Source organism: Rhinoderma darwinii, chromosome 1 (genome assembly GCF_050947455.1).
Source record: "Rhinoderma darwinii isolate aRhiDar2 chromosome 1, aRhiDar2.hap1, whole genome shotgun sequence".
Classification (NCBI taxonomy): Eukaryota; Metazoa; Chordata; class Amphibia; order Anura; family Rhinodermatidae; genus Rhinoderma; species Rhinoderma darwinii.
In genome coordinates, this window is record NC_134687.1 from 318,531,130 (window position 1) to 318,557,618 (window position 26,489).

At 42.4% G+C, this 26,489-nt stretch overlaps 1 protein-coding gene across 1 annotated transcript; it reads right to left on the minus strand.

Moving 5' to 3' along the window:
* Positions 1–1,485: 1,485 nt before the first annotated feature.
* On the minus strand, positions 1,486–25,057 carry ZBTB5 (zinc finger and BTB domain containing 5). The gene is made up of 2 exons (XM_075851402.1): positions 24,562–25,057; positions 1,486–3,928 (listed from the first exon to the last, which is right to left on the minus strand). Exon 2 carries the CDS (start codon positions 3,922–3,924, stop codon positions 1,897–1,899), a length of 2,028 nt encoding a protein of 675 aa, XP_075707517.1. The 5' UTR covers positions 3,925–3,928; positions 24,562–25,057; the 3' UTR covers positions 1,486–1,896.
* Between the last annotated feature and the right edge of the window lie 1,432 nt (positions 25,058–26,489).

Here is a 26,489-nt window from a genome sequence, read left to right on the forward strand (position 1 = left end):
GTGTCAGACACGCAGGACCCGCAGTCACTGAACCAGTCAGTGCCGCTGACCTGACATACAGGTTTCAGCGCTAGATACAGCTGCTCTGTATACAAGATACAAAGCAGCTGTATCTGAAAAAGTCAAAATTTTATAAAATGTAAATTTACAAAGTTGCACTAATCACACTGATGTGTATATATATATATATATATATATATATATATATAGTGTTCAAAAAGGTGTACATAGCATTTTTTAAAAAACAAAAACTTTTACAAACAGAACCTTTTGAAACAGGGCACCTGTAGATCACTAAAAACTACTAAACTAGTGGGAAGTGCAACCCCTTTCTGACCGAGAAATAATCACAGGACCTGCCACATATACTACTTCGCATATATGTGCTGCTTTTCTCATCCCCGTGGTCAGCAGGGGCAAGCATTTAGAAGCTATAAACCTAAACATGGCATAATTAAGGGTATGTACTGGTTCCAGATCTAGTTTAAAGGGAGTCTGTCACCAAAATGTCTGTATTAAACTAGTACCAGGGTATTGTAGAGAAGACTAACCCGTTTCTAACGTTTATTTTCAGGTTTCTTCTTACTGCCTCCTTTGTAGAGAAATACATTTTATTACGTTTATGCTAATGAGCATTTAGGTGCAATGAGGGCGTTACCATTGCACCTAAATGCTCTTACTACGCTCCCCAGTTCAACCCCCCTCCCTTCTTACATTGATTGACAGGGCCAGGCAGCGTAATCGGCTCTTTCATGCCTCGCCTTGTACAATCTGTAATGCGCGCGCGTCCCTGCTCTTCACTTGGCGTACGCACAGTAGGATCTTTCTGCTCGACGTTCTAATCGGCAGTACTGCGCATGCGCAGCATCCCTGCCTTTATTACGGCGCACGCGCCGTACTGCTGATTAGAATGTCGAGCAAGATCGTACTGCGCGTGCGCCGAGTGAAGAGCAGGGACACGCGTGCATTACAGATTGTGCGAGGCATGAACGCGCCGATTACGCTGCCTGGACCCTGTCAATCAATGTAAGAAGGGAGGGGGGGGTTGAACTGGGGAGCGAAGTAAGAGCATTTAGGTGCAATGGTAACACCCTCATTGCACCTAAATTCACATTCGCATAAAGCTAATAAAATGTATTTCTCTACAAAGCAGACCGTAAGCAGAGAATGAAAATAAACGTTAGAAACGGGTTAGTCTCCCCTACAATACCTGGTACTAGTTTAACTCGGACATTCTGGTGACAGACTCCCTTTAAGATGATTTTTCTAAACAGAATTTATTCCTAGTTGTCACAAACAAGTAACCAGATAGCACTAGACCGATTCCGTTAAGGAGCTAATGTTGAGGGACTTTAGTGATTAAAATACCATTGTTATTAAATTCATACAGAACGTTTTTTTTTTGTTTAATCTATTAGAAATATAGGTACGGAAGAGTAGCCAGTAGAAAACACAGACGCCATATTGCACAACAGTAAACAAGAACACTGGCAACGGGGATCCTTTATTGGCAAGATTTAAATATTGTTTTTAATTGAAAAACTCAGTTTTCAATAATTTACTTGAAGGAAACAATACTTACCAAAAAATGGCTAAAAATGCATTTTGCTGCATTATATGTTTACACAGTCTGGTAAAACAGTATGTTAGTATTCAGTATCCTTTGACATAATACATACATAAACAAATGAAGTACTTGTACCTCGAAACAGAGGTTAAATATCCATTTGAAGTTCCCTTCCAAGACCAGATACGTTATCCAAAAGTCATTTGCTTGTTCATTCACAACACACGCGGAGTCTTTCTACTTTATAGTTAAGTACAAGGAGATGCTGCTACATCACACAACAGGATATCAATTGGTCTTGGAAAGTTTGTGGAGAACCGGTGCTAAAGTTAAAGCAACGTTGTAGGAAGATTACTGTTTTGCCACCTAAGGCAAGTGGTTTTGGAATGCTTATATAAATGGCTGGATTGACTAAAGCGTTTTCCACATTTCAGGCAGGCATATGGCTTCTCACCAGTATGTACTCTGATGTGCTTTTTACAGTCTGTTAAAGTCAGGAACGTTTTACAACATATTTTACAGGCATATTTGCGGGCACCCTCTACCACCAGCACATTATGCTCAGAGAGAGCTTTCTTGCACTTGGAAAGAACATCTGCAGAAGCCCTTGTCAACTGTGGTGGACCCTGTTGAGAAGTGTTTCCATTTTCATACGAGGAATTTGACCCATTCATCATAAGCTGCGAATTAGAAGAGTTATCCTGTAACTGAGCGCTCCGTACGGATGTTACAACAGGCATTTTTGGGGCAATACGGCGATAATTTGGAAAGTTAAAACCACGGCCCCTAACATTTCCCATGATAGATCTTGACATAGAGTGAAGTCCTAACCCAGACCTTGGGAAATCCATTCCAAATGGGTCATTTCCACGGTAGTTAGAGGACTGAACACAGGGTAAGCTCATAACATCCTGCATAGGACGAGCAAAATGAGAATCTGGGCCATCACCGAAAGGATTATCCATGTGAGACATGATATTAGAATGACCACTGGGTCCGGACTCCGGGCTGACAAGGTAGGACACCTCTCCATCCATTCTACAATCACTGGTTGTATTCGGAATGTTATCATCACTGTTTTGGCTTAAGCTAAGGTTGCTATTTCGGTTCTTATTCAGAAAGTTTGAAATACTAAAAGAAGATTTATGCTCTAAGGTGGCAGTCACATCTAAAATATGGATATCTCCCACCCTATCAGTACTAGACTGAGGGTCAGAGAAACTACGATCACTGCTTTCTGGGCTCAGTTCAATCTTTTCCCCATTTGCAACACCCTCTACTTCAACAGGTTCACTTCCTTCTGCTTGGGATGTGACATCGCTTACCTCATCTTGGGGCTCTGGGGAGCTCAAAGGCTCAGATTTAACAATAACTCTCATGTGGTCTTTATCATCCATTGTAATATCGTGAGTCTGCGAAGTATACATAGTTTTATCACAAGAGGACTCTCGACCATAGCCGGTTTCAACGGATGTCTGTGATGCCATTGAAATAATATTTCCCCCCCCATTGTCAGACTGACTGGGCACTTGTGTGTCGTCTTGATTACCGTACGACTGATCAAATATTAGGGTACCATCATCATGGTTGTCAGGGGCGGAATCAGATTTCATATGGTCTGTCATTTTGATAGAATCAGGAGAAAAATATTCTTCACGAGAATTAACCATGGACTGTACATTTTCATTGGTAACATCTGTTATAAGGCATTCTTCAATGGAGGTTCTCATGCGCTGCCTAGCCCTTTCTTCAGAGGATTGCTTTCTTTTATGAAGCCTTCTTATTGGAAAGGTGGCCCTCTGCTCCACCATAGTATTTCGACCTGAGGGGGTCATGGAATTCTGTTGCTGCTGTGATTGCTCTTCGTTACCCTGACCGGAATTTAAGGCAGAGCTAACTATGCTCAATCCCAGTTGTTGAAGCATGAACGACCTCTGCATTCTTGCACTCTGCTCCTGAGATCTCTCATTTGGAGAAGACATGGGCAATGTCCTTGTAGTGAGATAATGCTTACATGCTTTCACTACGGCATTCAGGTGGAGGTGTGATGCTGCCAGTAGGACATCCATCACATTGCTCTCTCCAAGCATAAGAGTGGATGTATACATCATATCAATCAGAGCAGCAAAGGCTTCAGCTGTCACCACCTCACTGTCCAGTTGGATCATGTTCATGCTCTGGTCGCTCTCCGCCACAGTAAACAGAGCGCGGAAATGAGTACTACATGCGGCCAACACAGAACGGTGAGCTTTAAAATGACGACTGCCTACGACTATTACACAGTCACAAAGCTGGCCTTGGAGACGCTGGTAATTGAGCTGCTGAAATGTCTGTTCAAAATGGCCAGGAAAATCCATGGTCCTGTAAAGACAGAAATGCAATGTCAGTACATAACTGAATGGTAATGTTCTAAAGTGGTCAAATCAGTCACATTTTGATGAAAGCAAAATTACATGAAGATAAAAAGCACAGATCTGCACTGCAAAACACTGACATTTGTAGCGGCTGTGCAAAACATTACAGCTTTGTCCATTCACTGTAATACTCTGCCCGGCTGCTACGAATGGGTCAGCGTTTTGCAGTGCGGAGCGGTGTTAACAACAAAGGTAATCAGCGATTGCCAGAGCCCCTTTAAACAGCTGATCGACTCTCGGCACCGGCGGCAGACACCCACCAATCAGATATTGATGGCCTATCCGGAGGATGATTTTACATCACCCATCACCGGATAACCCCTTTAATACATTTGGCCAAAAGTAATGTCTCCTTGGAGTCCACATCGGCTTTTATTGTCACTTAAAAAAATGTTGCAATCTTTTGTGGGCCATTGGGTGGGAGTACGGAGATGCAATGGAATCCACTCAGATGACTGATGCTTTCATCACACTTTGTGGAAAACAGTGCAGTTCTGTAAAAAACACAATTTGACCACCACATGTGAACACAGCCTTAACCAAAATCAAAAACTAGATCACATGGCTGAAAAGAAAGGAGTGGTAAAAAAAAAATCTCAGGTGTCACCCTTCATTGACTGCAGGGGGCAGTATTTTGACAGATATATAGTCCATCCCTTCCATTTCATGCTTTACCTCAGGTAGCAAAAGGGCTAGAACATACCCTGATCAATGACAGATGATATTTGTTGTGACTACTGGGGAAGTGGGGGGACACAGGACACAAATATTACTACTGGGGGGAGGCACCACTGTAACTAACAAGGGGAGATCTATTTTCAATCTCTTGGGGGGGGGCAAAATTTGAAGTGACTCCTAAACCACGCTCACACACAGCGTAACCCCAGCCTAATCCACCCTAATGACTGTATAATGGTACACTAGAAATGTATCCTATTTAATGTAGGAATGATCCTAGCATTGACTGGACAATATAAAGTAAAATGCATTTCATGCTAACGGCTAGTTTTTTTGTCTGCACGGTTCCTTGACAAATATAGAATCACAAATGTAAAATTAATACACATTGAAGATCAGAATGATTGAGGAGTACAGTATTATACAAAGAGTAAGTAATACCCATTAATGATGGTGAAAGGCATCTGTTCAAGCCCATAGAAATTATAGGTAGACTAAAGGTCTGTCCACGTTAGGAATTTCCAGGCTGCTTAATCACAAGACTGGGGCCTCCGTGCCAAGAAATGAAACCGCGATCATTATATGAGAACAGACGTACACATTATGTATTTGACAATACCAAGCAATAACCATAAAGACAAACTCTGATACAAAACTCTTAAGCCGGGGCTACATTGTGCAATGTGACGGCCGACACAAGAGTGTAGCCCATTCTTATAATCTCCCTATTGGAGCAAAGAGAAACATTGTGCTGCTATGAACCGACACGGTCCATTTCTATTAAGCCCAACTGCGGCATGTCACACAAAACTTGCAGTCAGGTGGAACTTTTCTTGCCATGTTACAGGTTGGTAAACATAGGGTTATACGTAGATCAGAAGATCAACCAATCAGAATAGAGCTTTCGTTTTCTAAATTGCACTGGAAAAAGCTATTAAAACTGGCCTTTCAAACACCAGTCTTAATATATTTGGCACATTATCCGGTAAGTGTAAATTAGTTTGAGCGCCGGAAAACTGGCGTAAAACGGTTTATATAATCCCCCCATGGACTCTAAATCATTGCTATGGTAACAAAAATAGTCTTCTTGGAGATTGTTTTAATACATATGGTCTAGTGCATGAATCCAAATGATCAATATTTTATCTGTATTTTGTCCATTAGTGCAGATACAAAATACGGGAGTAAATAGGATACATCTAACAATCGATGACATCCAAGGTCATAACTTCGATGTCATCGATATTAGCTGGATCCTGCGTGGACCTCCTTTCAACCGAGCCCTCAGAGTATGTTCACGCGGCTTATTTTCAGGTGTATTCTGGAGCGTATTGTGCTCCAAAATACGCCTGCAAACAGTTTACCATTGATTTCAATAGGAAATACACTTGTTTATATGGAGGCGTATTTTTATGTTGCCGAATTTAAAAAAAAAAAACTATGGAAAAATACGACTCTTAACCCGTTAGTGACCGCCAATACACCTTTTAACGGCGGCCACTAACGGGCTTTATTCTGATGCATATGCCTTTTTACGGCACTGCATCAGGATGAGTAAACAGAGCAGGGAGCCGTCAAATCTCCCTGCTCTCGGCTGCTAGAGGGCTGGGGGCGTCCCTGCTCTGCCGTGTGAGATCGATGTGAGATCGATATTAGTATCGATCTCACCCGTTTAACCCCTCAGATGCGATGCACAATAGCGTGCACCGCATCGGAGTGGTTTTGGAGAGAGGGAGGGAGCTCCCTCTCTCTCCCACCGACACCCGGCGATAAGATCACCAAGTGTCTGTGTCTTCTATGGCAGCCGGGGGCCTAATAAAGGCCCCCAGGTCTGCCTGTCATGAATGCCTGCTAGATCATGCCGGAGGCATGACCTAGCAGATGCCTGTCCGTTTTAAACGGACAGGCAGTAATACACTGCAATACAGAAGTATTGCAGTGTATTATAATAGCGATCGGAGAATCAGATAGTGAAGTCCCCTAGTGGGACTAGTAAAAAAAGTTTAAAAAAAAAAAAGTTTAAGAAAGTTAATTTTAAAAAAAGTGAAAAAAAAATGAAAAACCCAGCTTTTCCCCTTACACAATGCTTTACTATTAAAATACCAAAATAAATTAAAAAAGTTACGCATGTTTGGTATCGCCGCGTCCGTAACGACCCCGACTATAAATCTATTACATTATTTAACCCGCACGGTGAACGCCGTAAAAAAATTTAATAAAAAACTATGGAAAAATTGCTGTTTTCTGTGAATCCTGACTAAAAAAAATGTTATAAAAAGTGATCAAAAAGTCGCATCTACTCCAAAATGGTACCAATAAAAACGACAAGTCTGCCCTTATACAACTGCATCGGCGGAACAATAAAAACGTTACGGCTCTTCAAATATGGAGACACAAAAACAACTAATGTTGAAAAAAAAGCGTTTTTCCTGTGTAAAAGTAGTAAAACATACAAAAAGTATACAAATTTGGTATTGTTGCAATCGTAACAACCCGCTGAATAAAGTTATGGTGTTATTTATACCACACGGTAAACGGCGTAGATTTAAGACGCGAAAAAGCGTGGCGAAATTTCAGGGTTTTTTCTATTCCCCCCCAAAAAAAAGTTAATTAAAGTTAATCAATAAATAATATGTACCTCAAAATGGTGCTATCAAAAAATACAACTTGTCCCGCAAAAAACAAGACCTTATACAGCTATGTCGACACAAAAATAAAAGAGTTATAGCTCTTGGAATGCGACGATGGAAAAACTTAAAAAATGGCTTGGTCATTAAGGGGTTAAAAGGAGAACATACGCCTGCTAAAAAAAACAAACCAAAAAAAAAAAGCATTTTATATAATTCAAAACGGGAATTTACTAAATCTTTGTACTATTTGGCAGTTATTCCTATAACCCCAAACCAAAAATACACCCAGAAAAGGTGCTCTAAACTAGGCAAGGTAGCTGTTATTTTTGCCCTGATTGCCCGTCCATGCCAATCTTGTGTATCGTTGAATGATTTAAAATTTATCACACTGTGTGTCAATCTCAGTCAGACACTGAGCGCTATCGACAGCCCACTTAACAGTCAACTCTTACAGGTCACCAAAGCGAACAGGAGCGACTGCAGGGGAAGAAGAGAAGAAAACCAGTGCAGCAGCAGCCAGTAAGCTATCCAGCTGGTTTTAGATGTCAAAGGACATGAGAGGTCCTCTTTATAGCGTACCTAACTTTTCAGAATAAGCTGTCATATGTGTGTACATGAGGAATAACACTTTCTGGCCATTATGACTTGTCTATGACATTTTTTGGCAGACTCTCGAATTCCCCGTTTTCTCTGAGCCAGTGGGCGGAGCCTAACTGCCGTCATGTCTTTTATACACTACACACATAGAAGAGGAGAATTCTGCTCCCTATCTCGATCACGAATGCTCCTTATAGAAGAAAAAGCATGCCTTTGCAACTGTACACTTTTACATAACCGAAAAGTAAGTTACGTGCACAAGTGGGGTATATTCACTCAGGGGAACATAGGAGCCTCACACATGAGCACACATTTGCAAAAACACTATGTGGCCATAAAATAAGCCATGCTAGAATGTACTTTAAAAATAGAAACGTGATTGCTGATTATTATACCATAAAATATCTACAGTGCTGAGAAAAAGGGGTTTCTTCCCTTTACAATTTTTAATATTTTTTATATTTGTCACATTTGAATGTTTCAGATCAAACTAGTTTTAAGACAAAGTCATTGGCAAAACGCGCATCAGGTGTGGTAGGTGTACTCCATGATCGGCCATTGACAGTTTGCACCCTTCTGGGAAATATTGAATAATCCTCCACTATATATTTTTTGTTCTGTTCTTTAGGCCTGGTTTACACGAGCGTGTGCGTTCTGCGCAAAAGGCACTTAACAGCTGCGTGTGTCATCAGCATATAATGCGCGGCTGCGTGATTTTCGTGCAACCGCCATCATTATGACACTCCGTTTGGATGTTTGTAAACAGAAAAGCACGTGGTGCTTTTCGGTTTACATTCAGAGTTTGACAGAAGATGCGCGAATCACGCTCGTCCCATGGAAGTGCTTCCGTGTGGTGCGCGTGATTTACACGCACCCATTGACTTCAATGGGTGCGTGATGCGCGAACAGCGCACAAATATAGGACGTCGTGAGTTTTTCTCAGCGGACTCACGCTGCATAAAACCCACGCACGGTCTGCACTGCCCCATAGACTTACATAGGTCCGTACGACACGCGTGAAAAGCACGCGCGTCGCACGGACGTATATCACGCTCGTTTAAACGAGGCCTTAGTGTGATTTTCCTCCCTACTTGGCTTTAACCCCTTGGAAACACAGCAAATTAGATTTTTTTTCATTTTCGTTTTTTCCACCCTGCCTTCCAAAAGGCATAACCTTTTTGTTTTTCGTTGACATAACCATATGGGGGATTGTTTTTTACGGGCCAATTTCTATTTTGTTATAGCACAAAAATATTTGTGGGGTGAAATGCGAAAAAAAACAGCGATTACGCCATTTCTGGGGGGGGGGTTTGTTTTTACGGCGTCCATCAGGCGGTAAAAACTACATGTGCCCCTTATTCTACAGGTTGATACGATTACAGTGATACCAAATTTATGTTTTGATTTATGTGTTTTACCACTTTTTTTTTTTTTTTTTTAAACATTTGCTAAAAAAATGTAAAAAATAAAGTGTCACCATGTTCTGAGAGCCATTTTTTTAATATATTTTTCCGTCAATTTAGTGATGTGAGGGCTTAATTTTTTCGGGACGAGCTGTAGTTTTCAACTATACCATTTTGGGGTATATGCGACTTTTTGATCACTTTTTATTTTTTTTAATGCTAATGTGAGCAAAAAACAGCAATTTTTACGTTTCATATATTTACCGAACGGGTTTTACAACGCTATATTGTGATAGTTTGGACTTTTACAGACGCGGCGATACCAGTTGTGTTAACGTTTTTTTTTTTTTATAAACATTGATTTAGGGACAAAATGAGAAACTTTTTTTTTGTAACTTTTAATACTTTTTTTTTTTTTTTTTTTTTTTGGAACATAAAGTGGTGTTTTTTGTTTTGTTTTTTTAACAGTTTTTTACTTTGTTTATTAGTCCCCCTAAAAACCAGCGATCGCTTGCATGATATACTACAAGACTAATGTATAGCAGTATATGGTGATATGGACAGTCTACGTTGGGCTTCAAATGGGTACAAAGATGGCAGACCTGTGGGCCTTCATTAGGCCCCCAGACTTCCATGACCACCATTGTCACCGGCCGATTGCGCCGCAATGGCGTGTTTGAGGGGGCGCCCCCCCCGGGTCTAAAAATTTAAATGCTGCGGTCGCGATTGACCGTGGCACTTAAGGCATTAAACGGGCGGAATCAAAGTGATCTTCGATTCCAACTGTTGGAGCGAGGTGTCGGCTGTATACTTCCCCTTGGCGACATTTCAGTAATAGTACGTCGTATGTTGCCACAGGGTTATGGTATTTTGCCTACAATGCCTTGATACAACTTGGGAGCAGCAGATATACATACTGCGAATTACACTTTTCTATTTTGGAGTATTGTAAGCAGATTGCTATAGTACTTAGACATTTGCATTTTTATGATAAACATGTAGGTCATCCCCGTTTTTAATGGGTGAATTGCACTGCATTCAGGAGGTCACTAAAGAACCCAGACGAACATCTGAAGAACTGCAGGTCTCACTTGCCGCAGTTAAGGTTAATATACACGATTCCACAATAAGACAGACACTGGGTAAAAATGGCATCCATGGGAGAGCTGCAAGGCTCAAACCACTGCTGACCAAGAAGAACACAAAGGCTCGTCTCACATTTGCCAAACATCTAGATAACCCACAATTCTATTGGGATATTTTGTAGAATGAGGGGTCAAAGGTAGAACTTTTTGGAAAACATTGGTCTCTTTACATCTGGTGTAACGCGGACACCGCAATATACCATAAAAACATCATACTAACAGTCAAACATGAGGGTGGCAGTGTGATGGTCTGGGACTGCTTTGCTTCGCCAGGACTTGGATGACTTATTATAATTGATGGAACCATGAATTCTGCTCTTTATCATAAAATACTGAAGTAAAAGGTCTACCTGTCAGTTTGTGACCTAAATCTCAAGCACAGTTAAATTATACAGCAGGACAACGATCCAAAGCACACAAGCAAGTCCACATCTGAATGGCTAAAAAGAAACATTAAAGGGAATCTGTTATCAGAAAATAATCTTTTGTTTAAAACAAGAATTTATGTGAAACAGATTAAGATTTTTTCTTCTTCATTTTCTATACTAAAGAATTTATCCTAAAATCTTGCATTGTTCATTCTGTTCACTGAGCCCCTTAGTAGACTGACCCTTCCTGTTCTGTAGAGATCACTACTCAGCATCATCATCAGCTCATTATCAGCTCATTATCATCACAGGCAGGATTATAATGAAAGGCAACACCTCTATATATATATATATATATAGATATCACAGGATCCACCATTCATAATAGACTGACCCTTCCTGTTCTGTAGAAATCACTTCTCAGCAGTCATCTCATTATCATCACAGGCAGGATTAGGCTGGGTTCACACGTGGCGGAATTTCACTTAAATTCCGCTGCGGACACTCCGCAGCGTTAATCCGCAGCGGAGCCGTTTCTCCATTGCCTTCCACTTCTATTTAGAAGTGTTCGTTTAGACGAGGCGTAAAATTCCGCTGCGGAGCATAGGCTGCGGAGCGGAATTTGGTGTCCGCAGCATGCTCTGTCTGTTGCGGACTCATGGCGGAATTTCTCCATTGACTTCAATGGAGATTCTAAATTCCGCAATGAAGTCCGCAGCTGTCATGCACATGTTATGTGTGCTGCGGATGCGTCTTGCTTTTTTGCCATGACATTTCTTCATTCTGGCTGGACCCATGTATTTCTAGGTCTACAGCCAGACTGAGGAAGTCAATGGGGCTCCCGTAATTACGGGAGCGTTGCTAGGAGACGTCAGTAAATAGTCACTGTCCAGGGTGCTGAAAGAGTTAAGCGATCGGCAGTAAGTGTTTCTGCACCCTGGATAGTGACTACCGATCCCAATATACAGCAACCTGTCAAAAAAATAGAAGTTCATACTTACCGAGAACTCCCTGCTTCTGTCTCCAGTCCGGCCTCCCAGGATGACGTTTCAGTCTAAGTGACGGCTGCAGCCAATCACAGGCCAATAACAGGCTGCAGCGGTCACATGGACTGCCGCGTCATCCAGGGAGGTCGGGCTGGATGCCGAAGGAGGGACGCGTCACCAAGACAACGGCCGGTAAGTATGAATTTCTTTGACTTTCACAAGGGAAAGTGCTGTCCCTTCTCTCTATCCTGCACTGATAGGGAGAAGGGAAGTACTTTTACCGCAGTCCGCAGCAGCTAGTCCGCATCAATTTACTGCACATTTTGTGCAGATCCGCAGCAGAATCTGCAACGCAGATTCTGTGCGGCATTGATGCGGACAGTTGCGGAGGAAATCCGCCACGTGTGGCCATGCCCTTACAATGAAAGGTAACACCTCTATATATAGATAACCCAGGATCCACCATTCATAATAGACTGACACTTCCTGTTCTGTAGAGATCACTTCTCAGCAGTCATCTCATTATCATCACAGGCAGGATTACAATGAAAGGTAACACCTCTATATATAGATATCACAGGATCCACCATTCACAATAGACTGACCCTTCCTGTTCTGTAGAGATCACTTCTCAGCAGTCATCTCATTGTCATCACAGGCAGATAAGGCTGTGTTCACATCAGCGTGGTTTTTCTGTTGAGGGGTTCCGTCAGAGGTTTCCACTGGGGGAACCCCTCAACGGAAAGGCAAAAGGAAACCTTAGCTTCCGTTTGAATCACTATTCTCAATGGTGACTGAAACATTGTTAATGAATAGAATAAATCTATCTATCTATACACACACATCTATATCTATGTATCTTTCACAGGATCCACCATTGACAATAGTTGATGGACACAGCTCCCCTCTGTCCCTTCCTGCACAGAGACCCCTGCACAGGACACAGACTGTCTAGAACACTCTCCCATAGAAGGGTCCTCGCCTGTTCACAGGCTCCTATATTAGGCTGCTGTTAAGCATCTCTAAGTGTCATCTACAGCAGCTCAGGCAAGATGGCTTAATCTATATTTCATGTACAAAAAAAATACCATAGTTTTGTGGCCGCATACTATCCGCAATCGCGAATAGTATAGGACGCTTTCTATTCTATGGGCCAATGTACACGTGCGATTTCCAGGAGCCCGGAACACTAAGAAGTCCTTAAAGTCCATGCACATCTTGTGTGCACGGTCCGTCATTGCGGACAGCACGCGGATGACACTCCTCGAGCCGTCCATACCGTGATCACGGACCGTGCACACTGCTAGTCGTGTGCATGAGGCCTAAAATGGAATAAAATACAACACACACACACACACCCCCCCCCCACCCCCACACCCATATACTCACACCCACAGCCATATACACACACCCACACGTGTGTGTATATATACACACACATACATCAATCTAACATACATATAACTAAAAAGTTTTTTAGGGAGGGTAATAAGGGTGCAGTCATGGATGGTTTCGTAGAAACCGAATTAACGGTAAGTATTAATTCTACTTTCTCAACTCGCGTGTGCACGGTCCGTCATTGCGGACAGCCCGCGGATGACACTCCTCGAGCCGTCCATACCATGAAAAAACTTTTTCGTTATATGCATGTTAGATTGATGTATGGGTGTGTGGTGGTGTATATGGGGGGGTGTGTGTATATTCCTTTTTAGGCCTCATGCACACGACTGTAGCAGCGTGCACGGTCCGTGATCATACCATACCATTCACGCTGTAAATGACAGGTTACAACGAGATCATGCTTCCTCTGCTGTAACTACCACCGAAACATTAACGAAGTGTCGGGATTGTGAATAGACATCCCGTGGAATGTCTATTCACTGTCTAAACACTTCAGTATTGTTAATGTGTTAGTATAAGACAGCACATAGCGATCTAAAATGATCCCTATGCGCTGAGTAAATGAATGGAGAGAAGTGTATGACGCTGATTGGTCAGCGTCATACACTCCTCTGTACAACGCCCACTTGGTCAATGGTAAAACACGCCCAGTTGTCCAATGAGAAACTCATTAGCATAAAGCTAAAATCGCTAATAACGTGGTGAAAATAGATCGTTTTTTTAAATAAAAAGCACTGCTGTCACCTACATTATAGCGCCGATCTCCTCATGTAGGAGATAGGCCACTTATAATGTGGGGACAGAGCCTCTTTAAGAGATGCTTTACAGCAGCCACATGGACGATAGGAGCCTGTGAACAGGAGGGAACCCATTGTCTTCAATGGAAGTTTTCAAGGCATGCTCTGTAACCTGTTCAGAGGTCATTGTGCAGGGAGGAATAGGAGGGAAGATGTGTCCATCATCTATTGTCTATGGTGGATCCTGGGTTATCTATATATAGAGGTGTTACCTTTCATTGTAATCCTGCTTGTGATGATAATGAGATGATTGCTGAGAAGTGATCTCTACAGAACAGGTCAGTTGATTATGAATGGTGGATCATGTGATATTTGCCTTTGAGGACTCAGACGAATGTGTTTAGACCGAATAGATTTAAAGGAACAGTGTCATCACAAATTATTTTTTTATATGTTAAAGATGTTAGTGCTTTATTAAAAACGTTTATATTCATTTGTGTGTTTGTGTTTTACTTTTTCTTATTTTTACACTTTTTCTTCCCTATGGGGGCTGCCATTTTTTGTTCCATTTCTGTCTGTGTCGATTAACGACACATACAGACATGGAATACGGCAGCCACAGTCCCATAGGGACTGCGGACGGCTCCCGTCCCATTGACTTCAGTGTACGGCGTCTGTGTGGGAACTGCGCATGCGCCGCTCCCACAGTCCAATTCGAAATTGGCGCCGTCCGGCGCCATTTTCCTGTGGACCGGAAGTCGCGGCCGCACAGTAATATTACTACTTCCGGTCGCGGCTTCCGGATTTGTGCACTTGGACCAGCGGCAGCAAACGGAGCGGACGGGCCGGAGGGAGCCGCGGCGGCAGGAGCAGGTAAGAGATTTCAATGTATGTTCGTGTTTGTGTGTGTTTACTACTGTATGTAAACCTACTACACTGTGTGTTAGCTCAAAAAATGGCGACACACAGTGTAGGAGGTTACACCGTTCAAACCCCTCGTTTATCCCGGCACTAGCCAGGATAAAGGAGGGGGGGATGCTGAGAGCTCACTAGAGCGAGGGCTTTTAACCCAATGTTGCAATGCTGCAATTTTGGGAATAGCTCCATCTAGTGACCAAAAATGGGTAGTATTATAAATTTTGAATTAATTTATAATATTTCCTGACTCGTGAAAAAAATAAAAAAAATTTGAACAATGTTTAATCACCCACACACTAAATGTTTAATTTAAAAAAAAAACATGTTTTTCTGGCAACACATTCCCTTTAATAATGGCGCCGTCGGGCAGAGCTACAAAACTAAGCTCCGCCCCGCCACCTCGTCACTCTCTTCCAATGTTTACTTGTGAGTGAGGAGACCGCTTACAGCATGTAACAATGACGTTTCCTCCCACCTCCGGTGGCTTCCTGACCAGAATGCTCTGCAGTACTGGCACGGCATGTCAGTACTGCAGCTATTACTCTTCTAATGCCTGGCAGCTTATGAAGTCATAGGCTGTCAGCCGAGGGCATATCGAGGGGGAAACGGAGATTGGTGGGCAGGCTGGTTCGCTGTATATAAGGGAATGGGAGGCAGGGCTAATTCTTTCGGCCTTTTTACAGGCTTGGAGTGGCTATAGGAGTTCTTTAGAGGGCCAGGTTAGCTAAAATGAAGTTTTTTTTAAGCATGTGTTTGTGCACCAACACATAAATCAGTACCCTCACTGTATCCCCGTTACACCTAACCTCCTAATACTTACTGTTCCTGCTAGCAGCTTACGTTAGCCTCAGGTTAGCTTGAAGGCTATGTAAACCATTTTTATATATATATCTCAAAAAGTTCAGTGTGATTGGTGCAACTTTCTAATTACTTTTTGTTTTTAAAGAATTTTTTGTAAAAATATTTTTACTTTGTATACAAAATACAAAGCAGCTGTATCTCAGAGCAGCTGTATCGTTCACTAAGACCTGAATCAGTCAGTCCCGCGGACCTGACAAGTTCAGTGTCTCTGACACACAGGATCCACCTGTAATCTATGACATCTAAATTCATGATTTAGAGGTCATAGATTACAGGTGAATCCTACGTGTCAACCCGATTTCACTGAACTCGTCTGTAACGCGAACCGGATAGGATTTAGTGCTAGATACAGCTGCTCTGTATAGAGAATGCAGAACAGCTGTATCTCAAAAAGTAAAAATTTTTTTAATAAAAACTAATTATAAAGTTTTAGCTATATATATATATATATATATATATATATATATATATATATATAAAAGCCTTTCAAAAGGTTTACATAGCGCTTAAATGGCTGTCTTCCTTCATATTTGTTTCATCCGCCACCTCCAGGTGCCTCTGCTGCTGTCTCATCATCCCTATAGTCACCTCGCAGCCCCTGATGTAGCTCACCCACCCTCCAGGTGCCTTTTGACCCACCGTGTGCCTGGCAGCTCTGGTAATGCCTCCCTACCTGCCAGACGTCTCCTTGCCAACATAGTGCCTTGAGGCCCCTGATGGCACATCTCCATGCCCCAGGTGCTTCACTGTACCGGACAGTGCACCTCTAGCCAACAGGATCTTCCCCACTCACCATGTGACTCGCTGTCACTAGCAGCACCTCCCCACACCAAGACTTGTGTCTGTTTTTTTTTTTTTGGTTTATTTAACAAAAATAACAAAACTAGAGATTCAAATTGAAAAATCGGCCATAGGGTTGAAAAAAAAATCTAGATTAAATTTTTGGGCAAAACCGCCCAGCTCTATGTGATATCTATATAGAGGTGTTACCTTTCATTGTAATCCTGTCTGTGATGATAATGAGATGATTGCTGAGAAGTGATCTCTACAGAACAGGAAGGGTCAGTCTATTATGAATGGTGGATCCTGGGTTATCTATATATAGAGGTGTTACCTTTCATTGTAATCCGGTCTGTGATGATAATGAGATGATTGCTGAGAAGTGATCTCTACAGAACAGGAAAGGTCAGTCTATTTTGAATGGTGGACCATGTGATATCTATATAGAGGTGTTACCGGTCATTGTAATGCTGTCTGTGATGATAATGAGATGACTGCTGAGAAGTGATCTCTACAGAACAGGAAGTGTCAGTCTATTATGAATGGTGGACCCTGTGTTAGCATTACAATGACCGGTAACACCTCTATATATAGATGTCTGTGATGATAATGAGATGACTGCTGAGAAGTTCTCTCTACAGAACAGGAAGGGTCAGTCTATTATGAATCGTGGATCCTGTGTCATCTATATATAAAGGTGTTACCGGTCATTGTTATCCTACCTATGATGATAATGAGAGGACTGCTGAGAGGTGATCTATACAGAACAGGAAGTGTCAGTCTATTATGAATTGTGGATTCTGTGTTATCTATATAGAGGTGTTACCTATCATTGTAATCCTGCCTGTGATGATAATGAGATGACTGCTGAGTAATGAGAACAGGAAGAGTCAGTCTATTGTGAGGCTCAGTTCCCAGAGTGAAAACTGCAAGATTTTAGGATTATTATTTTTAATATATGACATAAAAAAAATGTAATATCACCAAACAAATCTTTTAAAAATATGTTTAACATAAAAACTTTACTTAAACAATTTTCTGATTACATATTCCCTTTAAACAGGCAGTTCATGCTTGAAAACCCTCAAATGTAGCCAAATAAAATAATTCTGCAAAGAGTGGGCCAAGATTCCTCCACAGCGATGTAAAAGACTTATCGCAAATGTTCGAGTGCGTTATTAGGTGTAGGGGGGCAATTACTTTTTCACATGGAAGATAAAGATTTTGAACAAATCTTTATCCTGAATAAATTAATTATCCCTTTAAAGCTGCATTTTGTGATTACGCGTGTTGTATTTTTCTTATGATAAAATTATGAATGGTCTAACAGTTAAATGTGACAAATTAGAAAAAAAATAGAAGAAATCGAGTGATGGGCAAATGCTTTTTCCACATGGCTGTATATTTTTAATAAAATCTATAAATATGTGGTTCCTGTAAACACAAGAAATAGGCCAGCATATTTAAATATATGTATGTACATACTGATTTTCTGCTTTCAGGCCTCATGCACATGACCGTGCCCATAATCACAGCCCGCGATTGCGGACACAACCGGCCGCCGACACACGCGGGCTGCATTTGCGTGCCGTACTCCCATACAAAGTATGGGAGCACGGACCGAAAAATCAGAAGTGTAGGACATGCTCCATATTTCCCGGCATGGTTCTAGGGCACAGACACCTTTCCGTAGCGCTACGGAAAGGTGTCCGCCACCAATAGAAACGGGCAGGTCCGTAATTGCGTGCATGAGGCCTTAACAAAAAAAAAAATAATACATATATATATATATATATATATATATTTTTTCCCAAGTGTAACTAAACTTTCATAAAACTTTTGACATTTCACAGTAACACATCATAAGTTTTGATCAGTGAGGGTCCGAGCACTGAGACCCCCACCGATCGCTAAAACGAAGTGTCAGAAGTGCTTACGTGAGCGGTGTGCTGCTTCGTTTTTGATCCGCTTTGCTCGGCTCTCCTTGGAAAGCCAAGTAAGTGGTGTATGGGCTCAATAGAAAGTCTGGGTCCATACATCGCTCACTAGGCTTTTCAAAGAAAGCCGAGCGGAGCCAAAAAGAAACAAAGTGCCACAACACTCACCTATGCGCTTCTGAGGCTTCATTTTAGCTATCAGTGGGGGTCTCCGTGCTCAGACCCCCACTGATCAAAACTTCTGACATGTCACTATGTATACCAAAAGTACAAACATTCACCTCAGCTTTGAAGTATCAATAACCATTGGTCCTAAAAGGGTTGAGATATTTTTTTTTTTAGACCTTTCAATCACAGAATTTATATAGACATGAAAAATAACTAACTCGCAGTAAACACCACAATACTAAAGTACAGTAAAATTCCTTTTATTCAGCACCTGATGATATAGACAAAGACAGTATCATAGACTGGCACTTGAGCACCTAATGGACTGGTCCATGTTATCAGTTTTTCAGTGCTCCAACATGAACCAGTCATGTCATCATCACTGTTGGCAAGGGAAAAAGGCGACATTGACCCACACTGCCAGGAAAAGGCAAGTAAGTATATATATATATATATATATATATATATACACACACACACACACACACACACGTTTACATTGTGTATGAGTGGATGTTTGTATAGACACAAATCTACAAGTCCAACGGTTAGGAATGTCCAATATTTTAACACCTCACCAGTCCCAAGGATGTCCAATTATAAGAATGTTACTGTATTAGAGGGGTTTTCGCAACTTAGACATGTATGGCATTTCCACAGGATATGCCATACATGTCTGATAGATGCAGGTTCCAGCTCTGGGACCCGCACCTATATCAACAACAGGGGGTCACTCAACCCCACCTCCCCATGTACCTCGTGAGGCTGCCACTGGCCGTAGATTTCAGGAGAGAACTTGTGGATAGGTGGTTCAATGGGGGTTACGGAAACAGCTCAGCAAATGCTGCTCCAATGTCTCAGTAACTCCCATACACATGCGTAGCCCCCTCTCCACTAGTCCTCGTCTGAAATAGGCAGCTTATGGGCGCCACACCAGGCGGAACTGGGGTTGGGTGAAACCCGCATCTCTCAAAACAGATATTTATGGCATAGCCAAGGGTTAAGTTGGGAATACCCCTTGAAGCTTTATGTACGTTATACACTGAATTCTGTAGGAAAACACACTAGATCAGCACACTGACATCCCCTAGACTAGCTTTAAGGCTTTTTTACACTGGCCGACAAGCGGCCGATGCAGCGAGCACCGATCAACGAGACATCGTTGATCGGCGCTCGTTTGCTCCTGTCACACGGAGCTATGGTGGGGACGAGCGGTCATTACTCTGTTCACTCTTCCCCATACATTATTATCATATCTGCAGCGCGTCTCCCTGTTTACACATATTTTACTTTTTTAAAACGACATGAGCAGCAGATGATCGAGCAAACTGCCGATTTGCCCTGGGCAATTATCGTGAACGAGCGTTATACGAGCGCTCGTCTGCACGATAATCGTCCTGTCTAAACCACCATTAACATATCAAAATTTAGATAAATCTGATAAACAAAACAAAGAACAAATCTTTCAGAAATGAACCACTAGGCGCAGCACGACGCAACTGTACGTCCTGGTGGTCAGTGTCTTAGCGCACGAGGACGTACAGTTACTGAGTGGTTCCCGATGCACACTGTCGACAACAGTGTGCATCGGTAACCAGGAGGCCAGCTGTCCCCGACAGCTGACACTCCACTGTAGGGATGTCACGATACCAGAATTTGGACTTCGATACCGATACTTCGTTTAGTATTGCGATTTCGATACCAATTTCGATACTTTTGCCAACAGTAATAAAAAAAATAAATTCTTCCGTTTTCTGATGTGAGGCGCGAGGTGTGATGAATTTTGAACGCGCCTCACATTAATAGTAATTAATCCCATCATGTTTCTCAGTCATAATGGGTTAATGTGCGAGGTACATGATGGGGTTAATTACTATTAATGTGAGGAACATGGAGGTTAAATTCATCGCACCTCGCGCCTCACATTAATAAGTGATAGAAAGCCGTGTTTATTTCATTTTTTTACAGCGTACACATCATAAATGATGCAAAAACATTGTTGTCCGCGCCATTACTGAATGTGTGTATTTTATGTATTGAGACTTATTTTAATGTTTATTGTAAAAAAGGTGAAGGTGTATTTTTTTTACATTTAACAATACTTTGTTTTTACTTTATTTTTAAACTGTAATGTACTGACATATCAGATATGTGCCAGTACATTAGCCTGTGGACGAATAGCACACAGGCAGTTGTTAGGACATACTTGGGTATGTCCTAACAACATGAAATATGGTAAGACAGCCCTGGGGTCCGTCAATAGACCCTGGGCTGTCTGCCCATATATGGTATGGCCCTCGATCGCGTCACAGGAATTCCCTGTGACGCGATCCAGGGGCATCCCCCCTGCTCATTTTCTCCTGAATGCTGCAGTCAGCTGTGATCGCAGCATTCAGGGGAATAACGGCGGAGATTAGAGGTTTCCCTGATCTCCGCCGTTATAGAGCGGGGTTGTGTAATACAGCCATTGCCCCGCTCCTGACAGGAAGTGCGCGCGCGGTCAGCATGAGGAGAAGCGGCCGGCGCTGCACTAATGAGCGGCAGTTCAGGCACTGAGGACAGAACATAGGGGTGTTTTGCAGAGCGCCCGCCATGTTCTGTCTCCAGTGCCGCCGCTCATAAGTACAGCGCTGGCCACATCGCATCATCCTGACCGTGCGCACATGTTATCAGGACTCAGGAGCGGGGCTGTGGCTGAATTACACAGCCGCAGCCGCGCTCCCATACATTCATGTATTACTATACTGAGCTGTGCGGCTGCGCAGCGAAGTATCGAAATACAGGAAATAGCGGTATCGAACCGTTTAGGGATGCAAAGTATCGAAACAGTATCGAAGTTTCGATGCACCGTGCATCCCTACTCCACTGTTGCCGATCAGTGGTTCATTTCCGCTGATTTCGGAAATTAACCACTTAAATGCGGCGATCAGTTGCAATCGCCGCATTTTAGGGGTTTCTAGCACATCGGCAGACCTCACAATGAATATCGTGAGGTTTGCAGATGGCTACCGGAGGCCAAGTAATGGCCTCCGTGTCTGCCATGTACGGAAGCCTATCAGGACCAGCCTCCTGATTGACAGGAAGTCACTGTCAGTGATAGTGTGCATTGGGAACCGGGAGGTAAGCTGTCCACGACAACTGACATTCCACTGTTGCCGATCAGCGGCTCATCGCCACTGGACATCGGGTCTACCATGTATGGAAGCCTACGAGGACCGGACTCTGGCTGGTCCTCGTAGACTTACTGCCAGAGTGACTGTGACGTCACACTGACAGTTGGAATACGTTACACTACCTAGGTAGTGTAATGTATTAAAGCAGCGATCAGAGCTGCAGGTAAAAAAAGAAAGTGTAAAAAGTAAAAAAAAAAAAAAAGTTAATAAAAGTTAATAAAAATGTTTTACAAAAAAGTGTAAAAATAAGAGATTTTTTTTTTTCCTATAAGAAGTCTCTTATTATAGGAAAAAAATTAACGTTAAAAAAACAGTACACATATTTGATATCACCACGTTCGTAACGACCCAAGCTATAATGTTATTTTTCCTGCACGGTGAAGACCGCAAAAAAATGAACGAAAAACAATGCCAGAATCACTATTTTTTGGTCACCACCCTCCCACAAAATAGAATAAAAAGTGACCAAAAAGTCGCATGTACCCCAAAATAGTATAAATAAAAACTACAACCCGTCCCACAAAAAAGAAGCCCTTACACATATTTTCTGACTGAAAAATAAAAAAAAAAAACTTACGTCTCTCAGAATATGGTGACACAGAAAGTTATTTTAAAAAGAAGTGATTTTATTGTGCAAACGCTGCAAAACACAAACACTATATACATATATCGCCGTAATCGTATCGACCCGCAGAATAAAGTAAAACAGTAATTTTTAGCGCATAACGAAATCCATAAGAAAAATAATTTAAAAACGCCAAAAATCACTTTTTTGGTCACCTTAGCGCTAAATAAAACGTAATAAAAAGTGTTCAAAAAGTTGTATGTACAAAAAATGGTACCAATAAAAACTACAGCTCGTGCCGCCAAAAATAAGCCCTCACACCGCTCAATCGACCAAAAAATAAAAAACGTTATTGCTCTCAGAATGTGATACAAAACAATTATTATTTTTTTTTAAACAAATCGTTTTTTTTTGTAAAAGTAGTAAAATATAAAAATAACTATATACATTTGTTACCACCGTAATCGTATTGACCCGCAGAACAAAAGTTAAGTTCTCGTTTTTACTGCACGGTGAAAGCGGTAAAAACGAAACCCGAAAAACAATGGAGGAATCACAGTTTTTTCCAATTTCAACCCGCAAAGAATTTTATTTCCAGTTTCCCAGTACATTATATGGTACTTTAAATTGTGTCAATAGAAACTACAACCCTTTCCGCAAAAAATAAAAGCCCTCACACCGCTCTGTTGATGAAAAAATAAAAAGTTATGGCGTTTGGAAAGCGGGGAGTGAAAAACTAAAATGGAAAAGCAAAACAGGATCGGTCCTGCAAAGGTTAATTCATTTCTATTAAAAAGAAAAAAACTATTATTACCACATATGGGGTATTGTCCTACTCAGGAGAGGCATTTTCTCCTTTATCCCTTGTGAAAATGGAAAAAAAAAAATCAACATTTTAGAGGACAAAAATGTTGATATTCATTTTCACGGCCTAATTCCCCTAAATTCTGCAAAAAAACCTGTGTGGTCTAAATTCTCACTATACTCCTAGAAAAATTCCTTGATTGGTGTAGTTTCCCAAATGGGGTCACTTTTGGGGTGTTTCCACTGTTTTGGTCCCTCAAGGGCATTGCAATCGCAACATGGCACTAAAAACCAATCCAGCAAAATCTGGGTTCCAAAATCCAAATTGCGCTCCTTCCCTTCTGAGCCCTGCGGTGGGTCCAATCAGCAGTTTACCACATATGGGGTATTTCCGTAATCGGGAGAAGATGCTTTACAAATGTTGGGCTGCGTTTTCTTCTTTATTCCTTGTAAATATTACAAATTTCTATGTTTTTTCAGAAAAAAAGTAGATTTTCATTTTCACAGACTAACTCCAATAAATATTGCAAAATACCTGTGGGGTCAAAATGCTAACTATACCCCTGTGTTGCGACCCATCCGTTACAGCTAGAATTGCCTTTTTCTGCTCTTGGGACATAATAGAAAAATGGAATTCACCAGGCAGATGTGAACAATGCCCAAGACCTCTTTCACTTGGATGATATTGCATCAGTACGTCTGTATTATAGGTCCCTATGACTGATGGGCTGTCTTCAAGGGAAATCATTTAATTACTCAAGGACCAAATATGGAGGCATCCGTATTTTAATCACTCTCTGTAGACTTCAATGCGCATTATTAATCCGCAAGACGGATAAACGTTTTTTTCAAATACGCGCTTATTTTATACACTCATGTAAATACTCATTAATATTAGCGCCATATTACAAAGCAAAAAAACAAACCTGAAAGAATACTGATGAAAAACACGTTAGCGTGAAAGGAGCTTTAGGCTCGGAACCCACTAACATCAGAACTTCCATTTGCCATGGAGCCAAGACAGATCTCCTATGACATTACTGTCATATCAGGTTTTCAATATATTTGACGGCAAGGATAGTATTGCAGAGTACGCAATTCTTGACATTAAAAATACCGTAAAGGTTGGCGCAACCTGCCAGAACACCGTAGCGCAAGTGCGAACAGATCCACTGATGCCGGCTATACCATCTTTACCGAATATATATATATATATATATATATATATATATATATATAACGTGTGTGTCCATGAAATGTCCATCATTAGTGTCTCAGGCTTTGATAACAGGACATCTAAAACATTCAACAAGCTTGTATCACCCACCAATACATACAATGTACATACAAGAGGCATGTAAACATACAAGGGGGGGGCAGGGCTCTGGAGAAATACGAGCTGTCACTCAAGCACCAAGTCACGTCTCACCTGTGTCTCAGGCCCAAGGCCTCGGTCACACAGCGGCCTCTTTGTGTTTCACGGTTCCCCCGGGTGCTGCTGCTCTTGGCCGCGGCCTCCTCCACAACCTCCAGCTACCGGACGTGACGAGCGACCCGGGGCGGGAGAGAGAGGTACCACAGCAGACAGGGGGGAGGAGAGCCGGCGGGTGGGGGCGGGAGGATAATACAGACACAAGCGGCTCCAGACAGGCGACCTCCTCCTGTGTACTGACAGCCGGGACAAGCGCCAGCCACAATGCTGCGCACTGATTGGTCTCGTCCGCTTGGGGATATCGCGAGATTATAGTTGTTTTCGGTTCGGTAACTGCGCGCTCCCGCACGGAATTAACAATAATAGAAGAACGCGGGCTAGAGGTCGTGGCCACCGGTCGTGACTAGTAAAAAATAAAAACCCAACGACTTGTCAATGTTTAGCACTGCACAGCTTCGTTTACAGGGGCGGCATCCTTCTGCCGCTCGTGCGCGCTTCTAGTCAATGAACGTATTGTGAGGATGAGACAGGCCACGCCCACTCGTTGCTTGACTCGCCACGCCCCCCCTGTCACCAGGTCTTATCTTAATGCTGCAGAGCAGGTCGGTGCGGAGCGTACAGAGGTTGCTGTACCGGGGCTATTGATCCTCACACTGCAGATGACAGGAGAGTCTACGACATGTCTACCCAACAAAAGAATACAACTCCTAGCAGGATAGGAAATGCTGGGTGGTGCTCTTTAGTATCACACAGCACGAAGGTGGTGATAGAATATGACATAATATGTAAAGACTGTATTTAGTCTACTCTTCTCTGTAAAGGCGTGCTCACATCTGCATCAGAGGCCTGCGTCACAGATCCGGCCGAAAATGGCAGAAACAATAGCGAGGCATGCTGCGCTATTGTTTCCGGTAAAACCACCAACACCATGACGGAAACCTGACAAAACCCATTAGAGTCAATGGGTTTCTTCGGGCGCCGATGGTGTCTATCGTGCAAGGGAACCGGCACATTCCGGTAGTTTCGTTCGGCTCCTCTGGCACTTGCACTTCTCTGACTTTGATGGTTTAGAGCAGAAATTTTACCTGTAAAACCTGGTACCACTTTTGAAGAAAATCCTTTGGATCAGCCACTGCTTACGGGCCTGGCCTGGCCCTTGTCCATTTGTTGTAGCCGATGCCTTCATCACAATGTCAGAGATACAGTCGGGTCCTATTACTTTTTGAAAAAAGGGTCGGTGCGGCTGGTTTGGGGGCGTCTAAAGCCTCATTCACACAGCACAGAGGCTGTATGGCCGCACACAGAGTCCCATTCCATACACCGCTCCATGGGGCCCTATAGCAAAATTTGAAATGGTGCCCAAATGACAAAGTAGATATATATCAGGTCTACTATTAGATTAGCGTAAATGGTTTGAAAGTTACTATCTATTTGAGGGTAAGGCTGGGTTCACACGACCTATTTTCAGACGTAATGGAGGCGTTTTACGCCTCGAATTACGCCTGAAAAAACGGCTCCAATACATCGGCAAACATCTGCCCATTACTTTCAATGGGTTTTACGATGTACTGTGCCGACGACCTGTCATTTTATGCGTCGCTGTCAAAAGACGGAGCATAAAATGACTGCCTCGTCAAAAGAAGTGCAGGACACTTCTTGGGACGTAATTGGAGCCGTTTTCTCAGACTCCAATGAAAACAGCTCCAAAAACAGCCGTAGAAAACGCAGCGGAAAAACGTGAGTTGCTCAAAAAACTTCTAAAAATCAGGGTCTGTTTTCCATTGAAAACAGCTCCGTATTTTGAGATGTTTTTGACTCTACGTGTAAACATAGCCTTAGGACACACAGAGTAAGCACTGCAGATTATCCACAACGGATTTCATTGCTGACAATCCGCAGCGTAGTCCAGTAGCAGCAGTGTGGAT

Excerpts from the sequence above, each read along its gene's own strand:
- ZBTB5 (XM_075851402.1), bottom strand. The coding sequence starts at position 3,924 with ATGGATTTTCCTGGCCATTTTGAACAGACATTTCAGCAGCTCAATTAC.